Source organism: Triturus cristatus, chromosome 10 (genome assembly GCF_964204655.1).
Source record: "Triturus cristatus chromosome 10, aTriCri1.1, whole genome shotgun sequence".
NCBI classification, from domain to species: Eukaryota; Metazoa; Chordata; class Amphibia; order Caudata; family Salamandridae; genus Triturus; species Triturus cristatus.
This window is the reverse complement of record NC_140593.1, coordinates 134,977,940-134,996,851: the sequence shown is the minus strand read 5'-3', so window position 1 is coordinate 134,996,851 and position 18,912 is coordinate 134,977,940. Positions and strand designations below refer to the sequence as shown.

The 18,912-nt window shown below is 41.3% G+C and overlaps 1 protein-coding gene across 1 annotated transcript in view; it reads left to right on the top strand.

Moving 5' to 3' along the window:
• LOC146789037 (collagen alpha-4(VI) chain-like) overlaps window positions 1–18,912 on the top strand; it is a 428,058-nt gene that overhangs the window by 331,947 nt on the left and 77,199 nt on the right. Inside the window, exons 29-31 of the mRNA XM_085630646.1 lie at window positions 11,072–11,122; window positions 13,145–13,180; window positions 13,286–13,348. Of these exons, the coding sequence (XP_085486772.1) occupies window positions 11,072–11,122; window positions 13,145–13,180; window positions 13,286–13,348 (150 nt within the window). The remainder of the gene's footprint in view (window positions 1–11,071; window positions 11,123–13,144; window positions 13,181–13,285; window positions 13,349–18,912) is intronic.

The window sequence follows — 18,912 nt, the reverse complement described above, 5'->3', positions numbered from 1 at the left end:
GCTGCAGCAGTCTCAGTAGCTCCCTCACCTGCAAGCATACTGACGACTGAAATCCCTCTCGATGAGGGGGGTGGCGACTGGGCAATAACTGTTAGTCCTGATCTGAGGAGCGACTTAGCAGTAGCTAGGGAGGCGGGCCTTAGTCACCTCGCTTCCCATGGTCCTGATCATATGGACCAGGGGGCTAGTGAATTGGAGTTATCCAGGGTAGTTCCCCTCCCTCCTGTTTTATCTTGTGACGGAGAAGTTCCGTCTGCAAATATCTCGGCAGCCTCCTTGTTTGCAATGTTCACCACTTTATCTCGGGACATAAAGGGGGGGTTCGAGCAATCCTCAGCTATGCAGACGGAGATCCGGGACTACTGTCAGTCGCTAGATAATAAGATTGATGGGTTGTCAACAAGGACAGGAGTCCTGGAGGAAAAATTAGCTACAATGCCGGTACATCTCGATAAAGCAGGAGAGGACATTGTTAAACTTAAAAGAGAGGACCAGGCCTTGTTAGATAGGATGGAGGTTTTGGAAAATAACGCGAGAAGAGGAAATATTCGTATTCTTAATGTCCCTGAAGGATCTGAGGGTTCTGATATAAAACAGTTTGTTGTCTGTTTGCTGAAAGAAGCTTTATGCTTGGAACATTCTCTGGAGCAGCTGGCAACCGATATTCAAAGGGTTCATAGGGAACCCTTTAGACTGAACCCCCAAAGACCAAAACCATGCAAAATCCTTGTTAACTTTCACACGTACACCCTTAAAGAGCAGATTCTTAATGTGGCTCTCAAACAGAAGTCACTACCTGGTAAGGGGTTCACTTTCCTTATCAGGTCTGATCTATCTAGGGTTACGTTGGAGAAGCAATGGGAGTTCGGGAGGCGACTGGAGGCCTTCAGGAAGCTGGGTGCTTCAGCTCAGTTGGTGTTCCCGGCTTCTCTGATGGTCATGTACAATAACAAAATGGTAAACATTAGGTCAGTCCAAGCTGCCGATGAATTCCTTTTGGATATAGGCAATAAGTCATCTGGTAATAGCACTTAACTCTCTTGGTCTCTTAGAGCTTAGGTCTCTTAGAGCTTTCATGGTCGCTCACAGGTATTGTAGCATATTAAAATCTATTATTCTGTAAATGGAAACAAAAAAAATAATAAAGGGGAAGAAGGAAGAAGGGGTGGGGAAAAAAAAAAAGAAAAGGAAAAAACTTTATAATAGGGAAGGATATTTTTTTTTCACCTTTTTTCATTCTATATATATATATAATATTATTTAAAGTGGGATCACTTCCCTTTTTCCTCACTCTATATCCTAGCTGTTGGCCTCGGGGGGGGGGGGGTGGGGTGTAACGGGAGCCTGAGGTAGGGGTACCATCTACTGGACTTGATCCGGTTAGGTACACCACGGGTTCTCCATGGGGGGGGTGAAGGGTGGGTGGGGGGGGTCACAGGCAAAATTTAAAAATTCCTCATCAGCCAACTTTTTTATTTTTTTTATTTTTTGTCGGTTTTGTTAGTTTTTCATTTTGTACTGCAAGTTTTCTCATGGAGGTGGGTCAGCTTATATCTGGTCGTATTATAAAGGCAAGGCTGGTTGTGCTCTGGTTCAGTGGGGATGGCTAGTTTAAAGATTATGTCTTGGAACGTCAATGGGCTCCGTACTAAACCTAGGGCTAGAACATTGATGCAGTATCTCCGGGACTCAGATGCCCAGGTCATCATCCTCCAAGAGACACATTTGATCCAGTCTGAAATCGATACCTTGGTTAAAGGGAATAAATGGATTGATTTTATAATATCGACCTCCCAATCCATGACTTCCCGAGGCGTGTCACTGATCTTCAAAAAGCAGCTTAGGGCCAGGGTATTAGATTCTAAGGTTGACCCTGCAGGAAGATGGGTTATTGCCTCTCTGGTAATTATGGGTGCTCGTTTTACTATTGCTGGATACTATGGCCCCAAACATGACGACCCTACATCTCTGGAAGTGATTTTTTCTCACCTTTTGTCCTTCCCGGAACCAGTTATATTAGCTGGTGATTTCAACATTGTTTTAGATCCAGACCTGGATAAATCTCATAACAGTAGATCCCGTGTCCCTTCGAAATCAAGATCTTTCTTGTTGAATGAAATGAAACAATACGGATATGTGGATATTTGAAGATTAAGGGCCGGGCAGCAACAGGGGGTGTCTTTTAGAAACTATAAATATAATCATCAGTCCAGGATAGATTTTATATTAATCAAGCATAGTTTAGCCGACGCAGTTAAGGACATTTGTTATCTCCCGTTACATCTATCTGACCATTCTGCTGTTTTTCTGGAACTTATGGTATCTACTTCTGATGTAGTAAGGTCTTGGTCTTTTGACCGTACTTTACTCTCTCACCCGGAAGATGTCACTTTTTTAAAAACTGAAGTGAGGTCTTTCCTAGAGGTGAATGTGGGCTCTGCAGAACCCGGTGTGGTCTGGGACTCACTTAAAGCCTCTTTAAGGGGTCTTATTACAGGTAAGATGTCATATAGAAGGAGGGAATACAGAGAGGCTATTGCCTTAGTTGAGGCGAATCTGACTAAAACGCAGGCTGATATCGATGCCAACTTGGCTTCTACAGATGTTGTTTTAACACCTTTGCGGGTTAAATTATTGACTCTAAGGGGCCAACTGACCTCGATTCTTAACCGGCGGCTTCAGGAAAGATGCGAGGCCAGTAAAACTGCACATTTTCAGTATGGAGAGTGTGCTGGTAAGTTATTGGCATGGAAAGTAAAAACTGATCAGGTTCGTAACAACATCAACCAGATCTATGTCAATAACGTCCCTCTTTCTTCTGATGCAGATATTAGAGCAGCATTTAGAGATTACTATCAAGGTATCTACCACGAAGATAAGAAATTGGATACTGTTACGATCAATGATTGGCTTGGGAAAATAGATCTACCAAAACTTTCCGTTGATCAGTCAGTAATGCTAGATAGTAACATTTCGGAAGAGGAGGTAAGGAAAGCCATCCAGGATGCCAGGAAAGGCAAGGCATCTGGGCCTGATGGGCTGCCTGCTGAAATATATAAATCTTTGGAGCAGGAACTTGTCCCTTTCCTGGTTGCTTTGTTTAATCAGATTCTGCTGGATGGAGTACAACCACCTGCGTCATGGGATAACGCATCCATAACTGTTATCTCGAAACCAGGGAAGTCTCCAACAGTCTGTGGTTCTTATAGACCAATCTCTGTTTTGAATGGAGACTATAAGATCTTTGCCTCCATTCTTGCAAAGAGATTGGCCTTGGTCGCTCCTTCCATTTTACATACTGATCAGAAGGGATTTATTATGGGGCGACAGCTTTTTGAACTGACTTTTGATTTGATTGGATCAATAGATATGGCATGTTTGAAGTCTTTGCCCTTGGCGGTTCTCACGCTGGACGCCACCAAGGCCTTCGACAGAGTTAATTGGTTGTATCTGTCGGAGGCCTTGGCAAAGTTTGGCGTGGGGGGTAGATTTCGTCAGGCGATTGGTCTTCTCTATCCTAACCCTAGTGCCCGTGTCTTGGTTAATGGTATACTCTCCGACTCATTTGACATCTCGAAGGGTACCAGACAGGGCTGCCCTCTCTCCCCGCTCCTGTTCGATTTGTATGCTGAACCTTTTGCCCAGATTTTGAGGGATAGTGTTAACATCAAGGCATTTGCGTACAGGGGCTGGGAGAGAAAGGTGGCCCTCTATGCCGACGATATCCTTATATTTACCTCTGATCCGCATGAGGCCCTCCCAGTAATATTTAAGTTGGCTTCGGAGTTTGGGATGGTCTCTGGTTATGAAATTAATACTCTAAAAACTGAGATGATGACCTGGAATATTGACTAAAGTACCTTTGATTCTGAAATCCGGCCAGCGAGTCGGATGAGATATTTAGGTTTGGATATTGTAGCTGACCTCGACCAGATTACTACTACTAATTTTTCAAAAGTTGCAAAGGATTGTCGTAAGTTGCTCCAGACCTGGGCCCATCTTCCACTCTCCCTACTGGGTAGGGTCAGCCTTGTCAAAATGTCCATCTTGCCTAAAGTCTCTTTTTTGTTTAATACGATACCCTTATATTTTGATCCCACCTCTATCAAAAAATTGCAGTCTGACATTAGTACCTTTATTTGGAATAAACATCTTCCAAGAATCTCCTGGAAAAAAATTAGGAGGCGTAGGGAAAAAGGAGGGCTCGCTGCCCCTGATCTCCAGGCTTATGCCTGGGCTTTCCAGCTATCACATGCCAGGATCCTATTAAAGAGACCAGTAGGGTATGGAGTGTGGTCCCTTTATTTAATGTTATTGGACGTAGAAGGGGTAAGTCAGTCAGGGTTTCTTTTTAAATTTGGAAACCCCAAGTTCTTCCAAAAAATTAAACTGAAATTTTTAAGGGGTATGGCTAGAATATGGGCTCAGATGTCTAAAGCTATTAAAGTTGGGTACTATGGAAGCAGGACACCGCTGTGGGACCTCCCTGACGGTCCAACGTGGTATGGGGATGCACTAGCTATACCTATGAGAGAGGCTGGCCTGGAGGAGTGGGGTAACCTATTTGTTGACAGGGACTTGTTACCCTGGGAGTATCTTTGCACTAAAATTGGTTCACACTTTTCCAGGCTTAAGTATCTTCAAATATCGAGCTGGTCTCGTGCATACTCAATTCAACCTCCACACGGTGTTAAATATCCCTTGGGTGCATATAGCCATCTCATAACGCTTTTGGCAGATAAGCCGCCTGCTAAGAAGGAAATTTCACTGTGGTACAATCTAATTCTGGAGGAAACGGATGGAATTTTTTCACTGCCAGAGGAACTTTGGTCTCTACACGTCACCAATTCCGATTTACAACATCTTTGGAATTCGTCTTGTACGATGATGTGAGATATTGTCAAACCTGCATGGTTACGCAGGAACCATCTTTTCACCATTCATCGAGCATACTACTCACCCCTTCGTCTCTCTAAATTTACCGAGGGGAGTAGTGTGGCCTGTGCGAAGTGTGGTTTGGTGGCTGCTGCTGACATTCACATGTTCTTTGAGTGCCCGCATTTGTCCCCATTCTGGGAAGCCATTAGTAAGACTCTTTCACTTTCTGTTGGAGTTAACATAATCCTGGACCTAACATCAGTAATTTTTGGTTCCTACCAAGGGGTCCCCTCCTTGGCAAAAAAGCTTATTTTTTATGCCATCCTGCTAGCAAGGAGGGAGATATGCAGGAAGTGGAAGGATTCTTCATCTCCTTCTATTAATGACTAGTATGCTTCTACTCTGCTGGTCTCTATGTTGGACCTGGCTAGAACCGGTAATCCAGATACAAGATCCTTCTGGCATCTCCTGAATTGGGTTCATTGAGTATCTGTTTTTTTTTTTTTTTTTTCCCCTAGGTCCAATGATTAAGCCATCAACCTCATTCTGGGGGTTACTTGTATCATGGTGCTAAGTTTAGTACCTTGGCTGGATTTTAGCAAATGCCTGTCTGGTTATAAATTAGTGATCATTGCTGGTTGAAACATTGTTGCTGAGGGGTGAGCTTTCCGTTCCATTACTGCCCCAACCAGTTTTAGTAACTGAGGCAGCACAATGTGTGTAAACCTACAAGATTGCATATTGAAACTTGTGTGGCAGATGAGGGCAAACAAAATAAATAATAATTAGTTCATTATGTGTTTTTTCAGAAAATATTTGTACTAATGATATTCTGACTTACAGTCAAATATACTGCCCTAGAGCAATATTCAGTCTTTCAGTCCAGTTGATTCTCCCAGGCCATTGTTGAGGCAGTCAGAGCACCAAGTGGTAATCCTTGAGAATCTAATTCGCGTTAGAAGGGAAAGCCTTGCATGTGGAAGCCCTTAGTGTTAATGAGACAGTCTTAGGAATTTGACCGGCAAGTAAGAGGAGCTTTGCTATGGATTGCAATAGAAATGAAAGGTATCGTTTGGGTTAATTCATATGACCCCTCATCCATTTCCCAACTAGACATGTGTACACTACCTGGATGTAGCAGTAGGGGAACTTTCAGAATGTGGAAATGCTGACTACTCAATGCCAGCTGAACAAACAATATATTGTATTGGTGTTGAGCCTCAGGAAGAAAAAGAGGGAGCCAGAGGAGAGGCCCTGCATTCATTAATTTTGGAAGTTATAGGATCCAACATAAGTAGGATCCAGACACTAATATTCAAGGTTTCGAGGCAAAAGCTTTAGCAAGGTAGACCAAGATTATTACATAAGGCAGGAACTATAACAGCAGTCGATAGGATTTAACAGGAATAAGTGATCACTACACTAATTCCTAATAGAGGCAAGGAATGCTCCCTTATTATGTGACCGGTATCAGACAAGTTAAGTTGATTATCATGATTTGTAAGTGCTAGTGACTTACAAAGAACATACATCCTGAAAGGCTTATTGACCCTTAGACAAAGTACACTCCAAAAAAGACAGAATATGGCTAAGTAGGATATGGTCTAAACAAAAGGTGAGTTTCAAGTTTTTCCAAAATGCTAGCTGGTCAAAAACAAGGAAGATCCAGAGTTCAGGCCCAACAGCCCTAAGAGCCCACCTATCACAGAAAGCAAGGCAAATGTAAGGCGGATTAGATCCTGAACAAAGAGGTCTAGGTGGCAACTAGGCTATGAAGATGTGTTGTAAAGACAACCCTGGAGCATAATTGGCCTTATGTATATTACAAAGGAACTTTAGAAGCAAATGTTGAAGAATTAGACACCAGTACAGTATGTAACAGGTATATTAAACATAGTTGTGTTTTCTCAATTTATAAACTGAAAGTAAAGTTCTAGATTCCCTGATGTCATTGAAGAACTAACAAAGACCAAAATATCGAAGCTGGTTTCCGTAACCGAGCTGAGACACAAAGTAGGCTTTTCCCACAGCATCATAGAAAGAGGTTGACATAATGTAGCCTTATAGCCCGCCGTAGCGGGCTCTACCGGCTATTAAAGGCCCGCTCCAGCGTTAAAGGCCCGAGCTGAAGGTGAGGACCTTTAACAAGGGAGCGGGACTTTAATAGCCGGTATAGCCCAGTTATGAAGGGTTATAAGGCTATTAGAACATTCTGCCACTAGAAGGCAGAATGTTCTAACAAATAAAACAAAGGTATCTCGAAGCGCCAGGGGATTTACATAGTTGTGTTTCCTCAATATATAAACTGAAATTTACAAACTGAAAGTAAAGTTCTAGATTCCGGGATGTCATTGAAGCACTAAAGAAGGTAGACCAAAATATCGAAGCAGGTTTCCGTAACCGCGCTGAGACACAAAGTAGGCTTTTCCCACAGCAGCATAAAAAGAGGTTGACATAATAGTCAGTATTGCACAGCAGGAGGTAAAAGCTAGCTTTATTTGCCTATAGAGTGAGAGACAAAAAATAAACACAACATTTCTAGTCTTAGAGATTGGACAGACTAATTGACCCATGTGTGAAGGACAGAATATTCAAGGACAGAAGGAGAGGAGACCCCACCGAAAACTAGAAAGTTTGTCTTGTCTAAGTTCAGTTTAAAACGTTTTCATCCAACCATTGTTGGATGACCTCAGAACTACCACCAGGGTGTGCAATGGCATTGCAGAAAATGCTACACAAACATGATGATTATTTGAATGTAATGACCTGACCAGTGCAGTTGGGAGCAGCAGGTATAGTAAATAGGTGAGAAGGAAGAGTCTCGAGGGACTCCAAAAGAAACCAGAAAGCCATGCAAGAGAGAGGAGGCAACAACTGGGTGTGCCACGATAAACCCCAGGCAAACACCAAGAGTAACCAGGTGGGGACTGGCCTATAGGGAACTCAGGCAGTGCCCATAATGCTGGTCTGACAGATCAGTGTGTGGGCTAATTTTGTGGTTGTTAGTAGGTAGGTTTATGGTCTGGTGGAATGTTTATTTTTGTTGATTTCTTTGAAATTACCACAAACATCGCCTACAGCAAGCCCCACTCCATGTAGTCTCCCATACCTTTCCAAAACACCTTTAGAGCATGTCTTTACATGTTCACCACTTTTTTTTATTTAATTTGCTAATGGGGGAGGGGGTTTTCTGTCACAGTCTAAGCCTGAGTGTAAATTAAGCCCTGATGTATGTATTGCTGATTTGGCAAGGGTTGGAGTAGCATATAGGGAAATCTGGCAGTGCCAGAAGGGCTGGTCTGACAGGTCAAGTTGTGGGTTGTTTTTTTCTCTATTTGTGGGCCCGTTTTATAATCTGGTGGGCCATTTTTCACTGTTGTTTTCCATGATATTACCACAAACACTTGCCTACTGCAAGCACAAATGCATGCAGTCTCCCATACCTTTCAAAACACTAAACATAGAGCATGTCTGTACAAGTTCAAAACTACCTCTGTTTGCTACTTTTGTTTCCATCTTATTCGCTAGGAAAAGACACTTTTATGTTGGTCCCTGGGTCTATTTTCTGTCTCTGTGGCAGCAAGATAGGCCAAATATTTCTAGGTTAGAAGCGAGCAGAGAGCAGAGAGTAATGAAAGTTTTTAGGAGTCATTTGCACGAAATGTTCTAGTCACCAGCATATGGAACGTGCTGCATAAAAAGTCAGTCTATTAGGTCTGTCAACTTGGTAGCAGAGGAGCCCACTATGCCCAGAGCTAGATAACACTAAGCTAAGTGGTAGAACAGGATGGACAAAGAGGACTAGCAGGTCAGGGACCAAACTCAACAAGATGTGTACATGTCAAGGACATATCCAGTGTTTTAAATGGGGAAAAATAAGTGCAGGTACTCATTAAAATAGAGGTGTGTCAAGTGGGCGGGGCTAAGGGCAAAATAACATCATACATAGAGACTTCTGCACCAGTTGCAGCACATATTAAAACACATGAGAAATGTGTTTATGTCAAAAAACACAGATTAACTCATAACACAAAATGAAAGTAATGATGGCACTTTCTCCCAAATGGTCGCTGCGCACCTGATTGACAGTGCAGGGTCTGTCTAGAGACCCTGCCCTGTTAATCACAGGGTGACACAAGCCCTCTCACCCCCCTGCAGTTTGGGGACATTCAAATGGGCGCTGCTGGAATCTTCACCAGCAACTCTGGAAAAGGATACTTCAGCCAAGTTAATTACAAGCTCCTCGGAAGCAGAGCGGCCTCTGCCCTGTACTGGAGCAGCAAAACTGAGACTGCCGTGCCGTGGATCAGGGTACCGGTACTCTCCCTGGCTACAGAGAAGTACCGGTACTGACGGCAAAAAAATTCGGAAGTGCCGGTACTCAGTACCGGTGAGTACCAGCCCATTTAAAGCACTGGACATATCAAAAACTGAAGTACATACTTCATGTAAATTTCCTATCCAGGGAATTGCAAGAGAAAGACCGGGAGTTCAATGAAACCAAGACTATTTGGAAAAGGAACAATCCCACTTCTGATTGGAGATCAAAAGAATGATCTCACCAGAGGACCCCGCTAGGACATAAACAGAAAGGTAGCGTGGTATCAGAGTTATTCAAACCCCTTCAAAATGATAAAATGGATACATAACTAATAGCGAGAAGCATATGGAACAGAGCTTGCTAAACACAGATGACAGCATGTGTATAGGGAAAATGGGTATCGAGCAACACCAGAAATGATTGTAGGTGATTTATGAGCACTAGGCCTACACTACCCCCAAAATCCTGGCTTCAATTTATGCAAAGCCTATTCCGGCCTGCTCTAGTGTGGAGAAGGATGATGGTTTCCTACATATGCCACCGATGTGTATTGTAATCTAGAAATACTAGTGAGAGGGGAGAGCATGAGTACACTCAGTAATGAGGAGACACTTGGCAGAGGCAGTGCTCGCTGGGACTTTTCCCTTTTCAAGGAAAAGCTGAAAAATCTGGTACACATTTGTGGTATTGGGACTGGTGTTGGCTAAAGGTTGCTTCAGAATGTATTGACTACAACCAAACCAGTACCAAGTGATGAAATGGCTAGAAGACATGTAGGATTGGGCACTCGCAGAAGCGATGCACAAGTCGACCGGTGGAACTGACGAGAGAGTAGAGCAAGATATGGCGGGTTCTGTGGACTGTGTTATTCCATCACCTGATGGATCGCTTTATACTAAGCCAATTTGAGTGAATATGCATGATTACTAAGACAATACATACAAAAGATACACTGAAAATAACCAATATCGGAGATCGATGGTTTGCTGTTGAATTTCAGGGAGGGAAGGGTACTAACAGATAATAATAAAATGGTGTTAGCAAAAGTCATGCAGGTGCATACACATGCTGTATTCTGAGGGAATCTTTGAAGCAGTGATGATGTCAGAGGAAAATACCAGCTACTATATGGTGGATTGGAATGGGCATACTGAAAGTGACCATGTTGTAGGAAGAAAGCTACAGAGTTAGTTGGATCGGTGTACTGCTTGTATGTCACCATTGGACCAAAAGTTATAAGAACTGTGTGTACCCACACACACATATGGCAATCTAGTTGTATGTTGTTGGTACAAGTAAAAAAAAAAAGTTGAAAATCTCTCATTGGTGCTGTGATAGAGACCCTATACTAAGCAGCGCATAGTTAAGGTTGACTACAACAGAGACAACACTATATTCCTTGAGGTAGCAGAAGGCTGGGGAGCTCCATTATAGGTAATATCAAGAATAGTGCCTTGGCTGTATTTACAGAAAATGGCCGAGGTGCATACTTAAGAAGATCTGCAGCAGGATAATTCAAGCGTTTCTTCTCAGGAAATGGAAGGCGAAGGGACCATTATGTTCCGTGAATAAACAAGGGATGAGCTTGCGGGTGGCATGCCTGTTGTGCAACTATGCTACAGGCCGGCTAAAGTAGCATCTGCATCCTTTTCACATATCCAGTACTCTGTAGGTGGCCTGTGTGTGGTCACCTTGGTAAATATTTGTCTGATACTCTATGCCTGATCCTGGACTCCATGTTTCGAAGAGTGACTTAACTCTTTGAGTGCCAAGCTATTAGAGAGGTAAGAAGACCATGACAACATATTTTGTTAATTTTGTTTTGTGACATTTTTAACGTAAATATGTAATAAATATGTAATATCTTGACAGGGCATTGATGGCCAGGATGGTTACGGTGCCGCAGGACGAAAAGGAGACCAGGTGAGACCAAATCAATAGGTACTCTGTTCTCAATTGAGAGTAGAGCATCTGAAATGTTGCGTGATTATTGTTCCTTTAGGTATTTGATTTAACTCAAACCTGTCTCTATGGAGCATTATTACACGCCACAGCATTTTTAGGTCGAGCATTCGAGACCTCTTGTATATACTTTAATATATACTTATATGTGTATGTACTTTATGAGCTCTGGAGATCAGCCCTAGGACTTGTCTGCTTCAGCGTTGGAGCTTTTTTTCTTTTCAAATGCCTCTATTTAACTGTTTTGAAAGAAAACGATCAGTAGGGGTCAGTAAAATACCAGAATTGCTTTCTGCTTCTTCAACTGCCTATATTGAACTGTCTTGATAGAAAACGACCAGTAGAGGTCAGTAAAATACTAGAATTGCTTTCTGCTGAGGGACATTCTTTTTAAAAAAATGTTGGCAGCTGCCGCTATTTAACTTTCTTGATGGAAAACGACGAGCAGAGAACAGTAAAATACCAGAATCACTTTAGCATTCTCTTGATTCCATTCCATAGAAATTGTCTTCCACAATAACCCGTAGACAATAATATTTTTTTCAAATCTTGTATTTTCAGTGATATGACCACCGAAGGCCCTGATTTTATATCAAAAACAGAGCTTTGTTCTATACCATTTCCAGCTGAAAGGGAATATTTCTCTCCAAGTGTTCCCATACCTGGTGTGTCACGAAGTTTGGTGCTTACTTTCCCCTCCATGTTAAAGAACAGTAGATGTTTCAGCACCCAGGCTAATGTGCTGCATAGCTAAATACATATAAGGGCCCAAAGGCGAGACCGATTGCATTGCAAATGCTTGTTTTTAATGCAGCCAGTGAATCTCAAACATGCAGTGATATATGTAGAAGCATAGTATCAGCTTGGGGTTCAAATAAAACGGGATTACAGAGTCTTTTAAAGCATTAAAAGTTATACCTGGTGTCAGTGATCAGGCGACATATGACCTCTTTTCTTAGCCAACACAATTCACGTATATTTGAGATCAGTCTCTATAGCTACCTATCAATTTGTTTTACTGTTCTAAAAGTGTGGAAACTTAACATGTCTAAGATTACATTGATTGTTTTCAACTGCACCAAATTCTCGGAGCTTGTTGAAACCATATACAGATGGTGTTCTAGATCCTCTGTGCACAGCACTGGAAGGTTTGCCGTCTAGTCCTCTCCCTCTAATGCTTGTTTTGGAGCCAGGCAGTGCCGCTGAGGCAGGTGTTGACCGGAATACCAGAGATCTTGATCGGGCATGGGTATCTGTGAAACTCTTTGAATGTGGAGGAAATGCAGTCAATCAAAGAAAAATTTCAGAAAAGTGAAATCTACAGGATACATAATTTCTGGATTTTATGCACAAGATACTGTGCACCACTGTAAAGGTGTGCCTTAGACTTACCAATAGAGTGACCCTTCCCTAGCAATAACGAACAACTGAATCTTTGTTTTACTCTTTTCAGTTTTAACACTGATGCTTCTTACTATTAAGCATTGAAGTTGTTGCCTTATTGCATGCTGTGTACAGAGCATTGCTTGTTTTCTCATTTTCTACTGTTAATCTACAAGAATTAGGGTTTTCATCTATTGCAAATTGAGAGCAAATTGTGCCGGTTAGATCAGTATTTGCACTTTCAGTAGAAATAGCTAAATGCTGGTGATAAAGAGCATGAAATGGGTGCAATTACAAGCACAAAAATTGTTTGAGGCAGTTATTTTACAATATTGTTGCAAAATGCTAAATATGTGTAGTGCAAGCCCACTGTATTTGGAAATTGCCCTTTGGAGTTTGAACACCAGCTTTAGCACAAAATGATAAAGATGGTATCAGTCTGTCTCCGGAACTGTATTATTTCACATCAACACTTCTCAATATCTCTAAAGCACCAGATATAGGTCCTACATGTTTTTGTATTGCTCTACCTGATGAAATGGTCAGGGCCTCATGGTATTTATAACATAAATAATGTATTTTCCTCTTTCTCTATCTCAGGGGCACCAAGGGTTTCCAGGATATCCTGGAGCGCAGGTAAGAGGACGACTCTCCAGTTGTGTTTACACTACTCGTTGCACTGTCTCTAGATGGTTTGAGGTAATGCCTATTTCAAATGTCTTCTTCTGATACTATTAATAGGGAGATGATGGTGAGGTTGGTGTCAATGGAGGGAAAGGAGCCAAGGGAGTACGAGGGAGAAGGGTAAGTAGATAAAGCCTGACAATAGGACTAACTTTCTTCAGTTCCTGGCTTCAACAGTGATATCTAACCACAGAAGTCTGGATGGTCTGATAACCAGATCCAGACTGCTTACTTTCATTTTCAGTTCACCGTCTTGCAGAATATAAGCAACGCAATAGTGACCCAGTTGCTATGTCTGCAACAATGTGGCATACATCTGAGTTTCATGCTAGTATCAAAGTGAGACCATATTATATTTATAGTAAATACATCATCCTTGGATAATATCAAAAACTGAGCTAATGTTGGCTGATTTATCATATTACTTGATAAAGATCTGAGTATTGTTCTTAACAGAGCGTTTTAGGACATGATTTACCACTTGTTGACACTGTACCAGGTGTGGCTAGAATAACATGAACAAGAAATATTGCATAAAGAAGTTATGCGAAGTGGCAAAGGCGAGTACCCCTGCCATGCCAATCACTCTCTTTATTCTTGTTTTCCTCCCTTCCCTTAGAACCCTTCTCTCTTTTAAGTCCTGTGTAGGGTTTGTGACATAACAAGGAAGTTAATGTTGATGTGTTGAAAACCAATATCATATAGGATGTATATAGGTAGCTAAAGGAAATTGTTTACCGAGAGACAAACTAGGAAATCCAGTAGCACAACTTCTGGACATTCCTATTTTTTAAGGAAACATGTTCTATTCATTTTTACCTACTGCAAATTAAACGTCTGTTATTCTAAACCCAGGTATTGTTTGATTACAACAACATCAATATATAAATACAAATGACACAATATGTTTGCAATTCGTTACACCGAAGCTTCCTTATCTATATTATTAAGCCCTACTGTTTTTAGAGACAAATGACTTTCTTATTTAATGAGGTCTATATAAACATGTCTTAACTCATAAAATGTCTTAAGACATATGTTTCCATAACTACAAATTATGGAGGCCATGTTATAGTTCTATTCATACTTATGTAAACCCTGTTCCTTGATTATTTGCCAGTGATCATTCATGCAATGGCTCGTGAATACCCATTGACTCTCCAAATTATTGGCGCTGGTGAGCAAAATCACATCTAAGTGAGGTTTTTGAGGGGTCCAACTTGTTATTGAAGTTCATAACAGTTGACTATTACTTCTTTCAAGTCTCCTCGCCTCAATTCACAGCGGCATAACCTCATTTATTTATTTACAAAATCTTTGAGTGGGTGTGTGCCTATTTTTCTACATCTGCAATCCACTTTATCACTGTGGGTGCCCTAGGAGATTTCAAAGCATCATATTTATTAATCTTTTGGCCAGTGACATCGGTAAGTGCAGACACTTTATTTTTCTTGGGTGGTGGTAGAAAGCCCAGCATACTCGCTTCAGCTTTAAGCAAGTACATATTGCCCAAAACTGCGGTCAGCATATTTGTGACCTTCCTCCAGAACTCTGTTATTTCAGGACAACTCTGTGTTATATTCCATATAGATACCCCAATATAGGCTCAGGTAACATCGTAATGTTTCACCTATACTCTCCCCTACATTACATACATAGTAGTTCCTGGGGACTGACCTTTTACCTAGACACAACACTGCACTCAGAACGCAGGATTTTCCCTGGTAAAAGCCTCATACATTATGCATGAGGATTCTTGGAAACTCAGCAGGACTTCCATCTCCTGTATAATAACTATGTATAAAGTTAATTCCCGACGTCATCCTAAGTCCGACAAGTGGCACAGCAAGGTAGAACCCCCAGGGAGACCTTTGGGTATAAAAACATCACATCTTACTGAGACAAGTAGAGAAGATCAGGATTTCCCTGCTGACAAACACTGACGCGAGACGCTGAGGTTCCTGCATGCAGATACTCCAACTCGCAGTGGTCTAACATCTCCCTCGCGGGGTGTCCGACTCGAGGCCAAGACGGGGTCCCACAGTCTCTCACTTCAGGAAATGGGGTTGGCTTTATCCTAGAGGGATTCTTGGCTTAACACCTACATACATTCTAGATAGACTTAGGTACATCTAGTTAGGATAGCATTGTAGGAGTACACATTTCCATTATCATGTATTTTATATACTTGCCTGTATTCATGGTTAGAGCAAAATGGTAGAAATCTACCATCCTTTTACTTTCTTAGTGCTTCTAATCATTTATATCTTTTACTGTCTAATGGTTGTTTCAGCGCACCTATTTTACACTAGAATAACGACTGTTCAATAAATATTTATCGAAAAACGTCCATACCGTTTATTTAGTGTAGCTCTATGAGACTGAGTGAGCACGAGTGACTGAGCGAAAAGTAGTACACTGTTTCCACGATCCAGAGGGATCAGGGTTGTCATGTTCGATAGTTGTCAAGGAGTTTCTATTGGCACTGTGATCTAGCTGGTACAAAGGCTAACATACCCGTCAGTCTGACACGAATCCTACAGTGTATGTTGTCTAAACGCACAGATCTTATATAGGTTTTATAGGAACTACATGTAATAGCGGTCTTAGTCCACTACCCCACTCCTTAAGAAAGGGGTCTTTGTTCTGGATTTAATTTTCCCTGTGCAACTGAGAGTGAGGTATGTCCAATGAAGATAATTGCATACAACTATAGTTAAGTATTTCTAGAGACCATGGTGTGATAGGCCAGAGTCAATCCCCACTCATGTTTGGTAACGTCACGTCCTAGTTGTAATTAACACTATGCTCGGAGTTAGTCCAAGTCCATTTTAATTGTTGCCTTTATGGACCTGTGCAATACAGTAAACAATTTACTTCCCTCCTCAAACAGGTTGCTTATTGTTCATATATCAGCTCTATCTCAACCTTTAATGTTAGCAGTGCTAATCATTTTGCTGGCTTCTTTTAAGTATTTCATTAATGAACAGTGGAGAGTCAGCTGTATTTGTAGCTATCCTCTTCAGACAGATGTCCTTCTAGAATGTCCCAATCCTAAACTGGAGAGGCATTTTAAAGCCTGATACTTTATGCAATAATACCATCCTCTTTTTAGCCCAATTACCCAGTTCCCACATACTCATTACTTTTCTCTGCATTTGGGGATTCAAACATCCATTCGGCTATCCACTAAAGCTGAGCCGCCAAGTAGTAAAACTCAAAGTTAGAGGACTCCAGTCATCCCTTCTCTGGAGTGAGCCTAATTGTTCATATTGCTATTCTACAATGTACCGAGCGCAAAATTAAGTCTATCAAAATAGTGTCTGATTCCTCTTAAAAAAAGGTTTCAGAAATCATAGCCAACATTGCGGCAATGTAATACATTAATCTTGGTAGCAACACCATTTAGACAGTGCCAATCTGGCCATTGTGGACTAACTTAAAGTTTTTCAAAAAGATGCATTTTTCTCAGTGCCACCAAAGCTGCTCCCACATGTCGTGCAACTACGTTTTCTACAGTATGATAAACTCTGATTCCTTAGTACCTGTATTCATTAAGTTTCCGTGTTAAGTCCCAAACAGGGAGTTTCAGTGTTGGATTGTTTGCATAGGAAATAATCATGATTTGCTCCAATTTACCTACACACTCAATACTGTGCCAAGCCGTTTGTTCATAGCAATTGCATGCTTCATCCCTGTTCCTCTGTCTTGTAAATAAGAGTATGTAATCTGAATATAAAGAGATAACCTGCGTAATGGCAGTTACTTCTTTCCCTATGTCTTTTCCTTTCACTTGAAATATGCTTTCAAAGGGCTCATTTGCCATCACAAATAAGTAGTTCTGACAAGGGACACCCTTACTGGTGCCCTTTTCCACTAGGAAAACATGATATATCAAGTGGCCTTTTCATACCCTAGTCATCAGTCTGGAGGATAATAGTCTGATCCACGATATCATGACTGGTTCGATATCCAGTTTCTCTACTACCACAAATAACTTACCTGTTTGATATCAATTGGCATTACTCCCTGTATAAAGTCCCAAGTAGAATAAGCGGGGGACTACATGAAACAACTTCCAATTTCTGTATCATTCCTTTTGCAAAAGTAGACCAACATCATAACAAAGCTCCCAGATTTACTTTTGTCAAGGGCCACAATATGAAGTTTAACAGTGGCAGAGTGGAGAAAACATAGAAGTTTAGTTGCTGTGGGTAAAAATGCATTGGCCCATTGGGAAAATAAACTAACTGGTCAAGTGCATATTTGCATTAGATTTCTTAATAGAGAATTTTCAACCTGCTCTAAATGCTGCATGCGTGAAATTTACGCATGTGAGTACTCCTTGAATATTACAGCTTCTGCGGTTCCTCAGAAGTACGACAATGATTCTTTATGGATACCCACAAAGACAAAAATGTGTTCATACATAGAGGTAATCCTACTAGAGTGAATGTACTGATTTCATGATATGTGGATTTCTCTGAAAGTGTTAATTGTTTGTACAGAAAACTTTACATACTTAGGCCCACATGCATCAACACAAAAACCGGTCGCAAACGGGCAGATTCTCAGAATCTGACCCTTTGCTCCCGGTATTTTTGCATTTGGGATGCATCATCCCAAATGCAAAAATCGCAATTTAAGGAATCTTTAAATAGTGATTCCTTAAATTGCGATTGCATTTAAGGAATCTCAAATTAAGATTCCTTAAATGCAATGCATTAAAGTTAAAAAATTAGCGATTTCGCTAATAGGGGGAGCAAATTACCATGAAGTTGAACTTCATGGTAATTTGCAAATACTTTGAAAAATGCACTTTTGTGCATTTTTCAAAGTGTCATGTTGCGCACACACATGCCCTTAGAGCATGTGTGTGTGCAACATATGTGCACATATCAATTTCAGGGGTGCAATAGGGTGTCATTTTGACACCCTTGCACCCTTGAAATTGCATGAGCAATTTGCGAGTACCTACTGGTACTCGCAAATTGCTCATGCAATCTACAATTCATTCCTATGGGCCAGGAGGCCCATAGGAATGAATGGGACGGCATTCCTTAATTGCTACTCGCAATTTGCTAGTCGCAATTAAGGAAGGTTAAGGAATCGCTATTTGAATAGCGATTCCTACATGCATAGCCTTTTGCTATTCCTTATTAGCGAATCCTTATTTTTCGCTAATAAGGAATCGCAAATGGCATTGTTGATGCATGTGCCAGTTAGTAGGCTTTTGTGCATTAGTAAGCCAAAATTCAAGCAGGCAAAAATAGGAGTGCTCGGGGAAGAGATTTCTGACACGCAAGCTCCATTGAAGTCATAACTTTGAGGCTGTTCACAAATATTTTGCATTGTGATTTCCACCCTGGAAGCACATTGACAATTCCTGCAAAAATCAGAAGTACATGTGTTTATCAATGATATGGGAATCAATTGGTGTGCCAGCAAAGGTTTTTTTACCTGTAGTGAAAGAACAACAGCATTAGTATTAGCAGGGTTTGGATGAAGTGGGCGTAGATCTAAGAATCTGTGAAATATATAGTTTTTCATGTGTAACTCCTGAAATTGTGTGTTTTTCTAATACAAGAGTATGGAACTTAATATAGCTGGGTCTAACTGGGATAGCCACTGAAAAGTACATGTACCCCTGGCCCAATTAAAAGTGCATTGATGCCAGTTACATT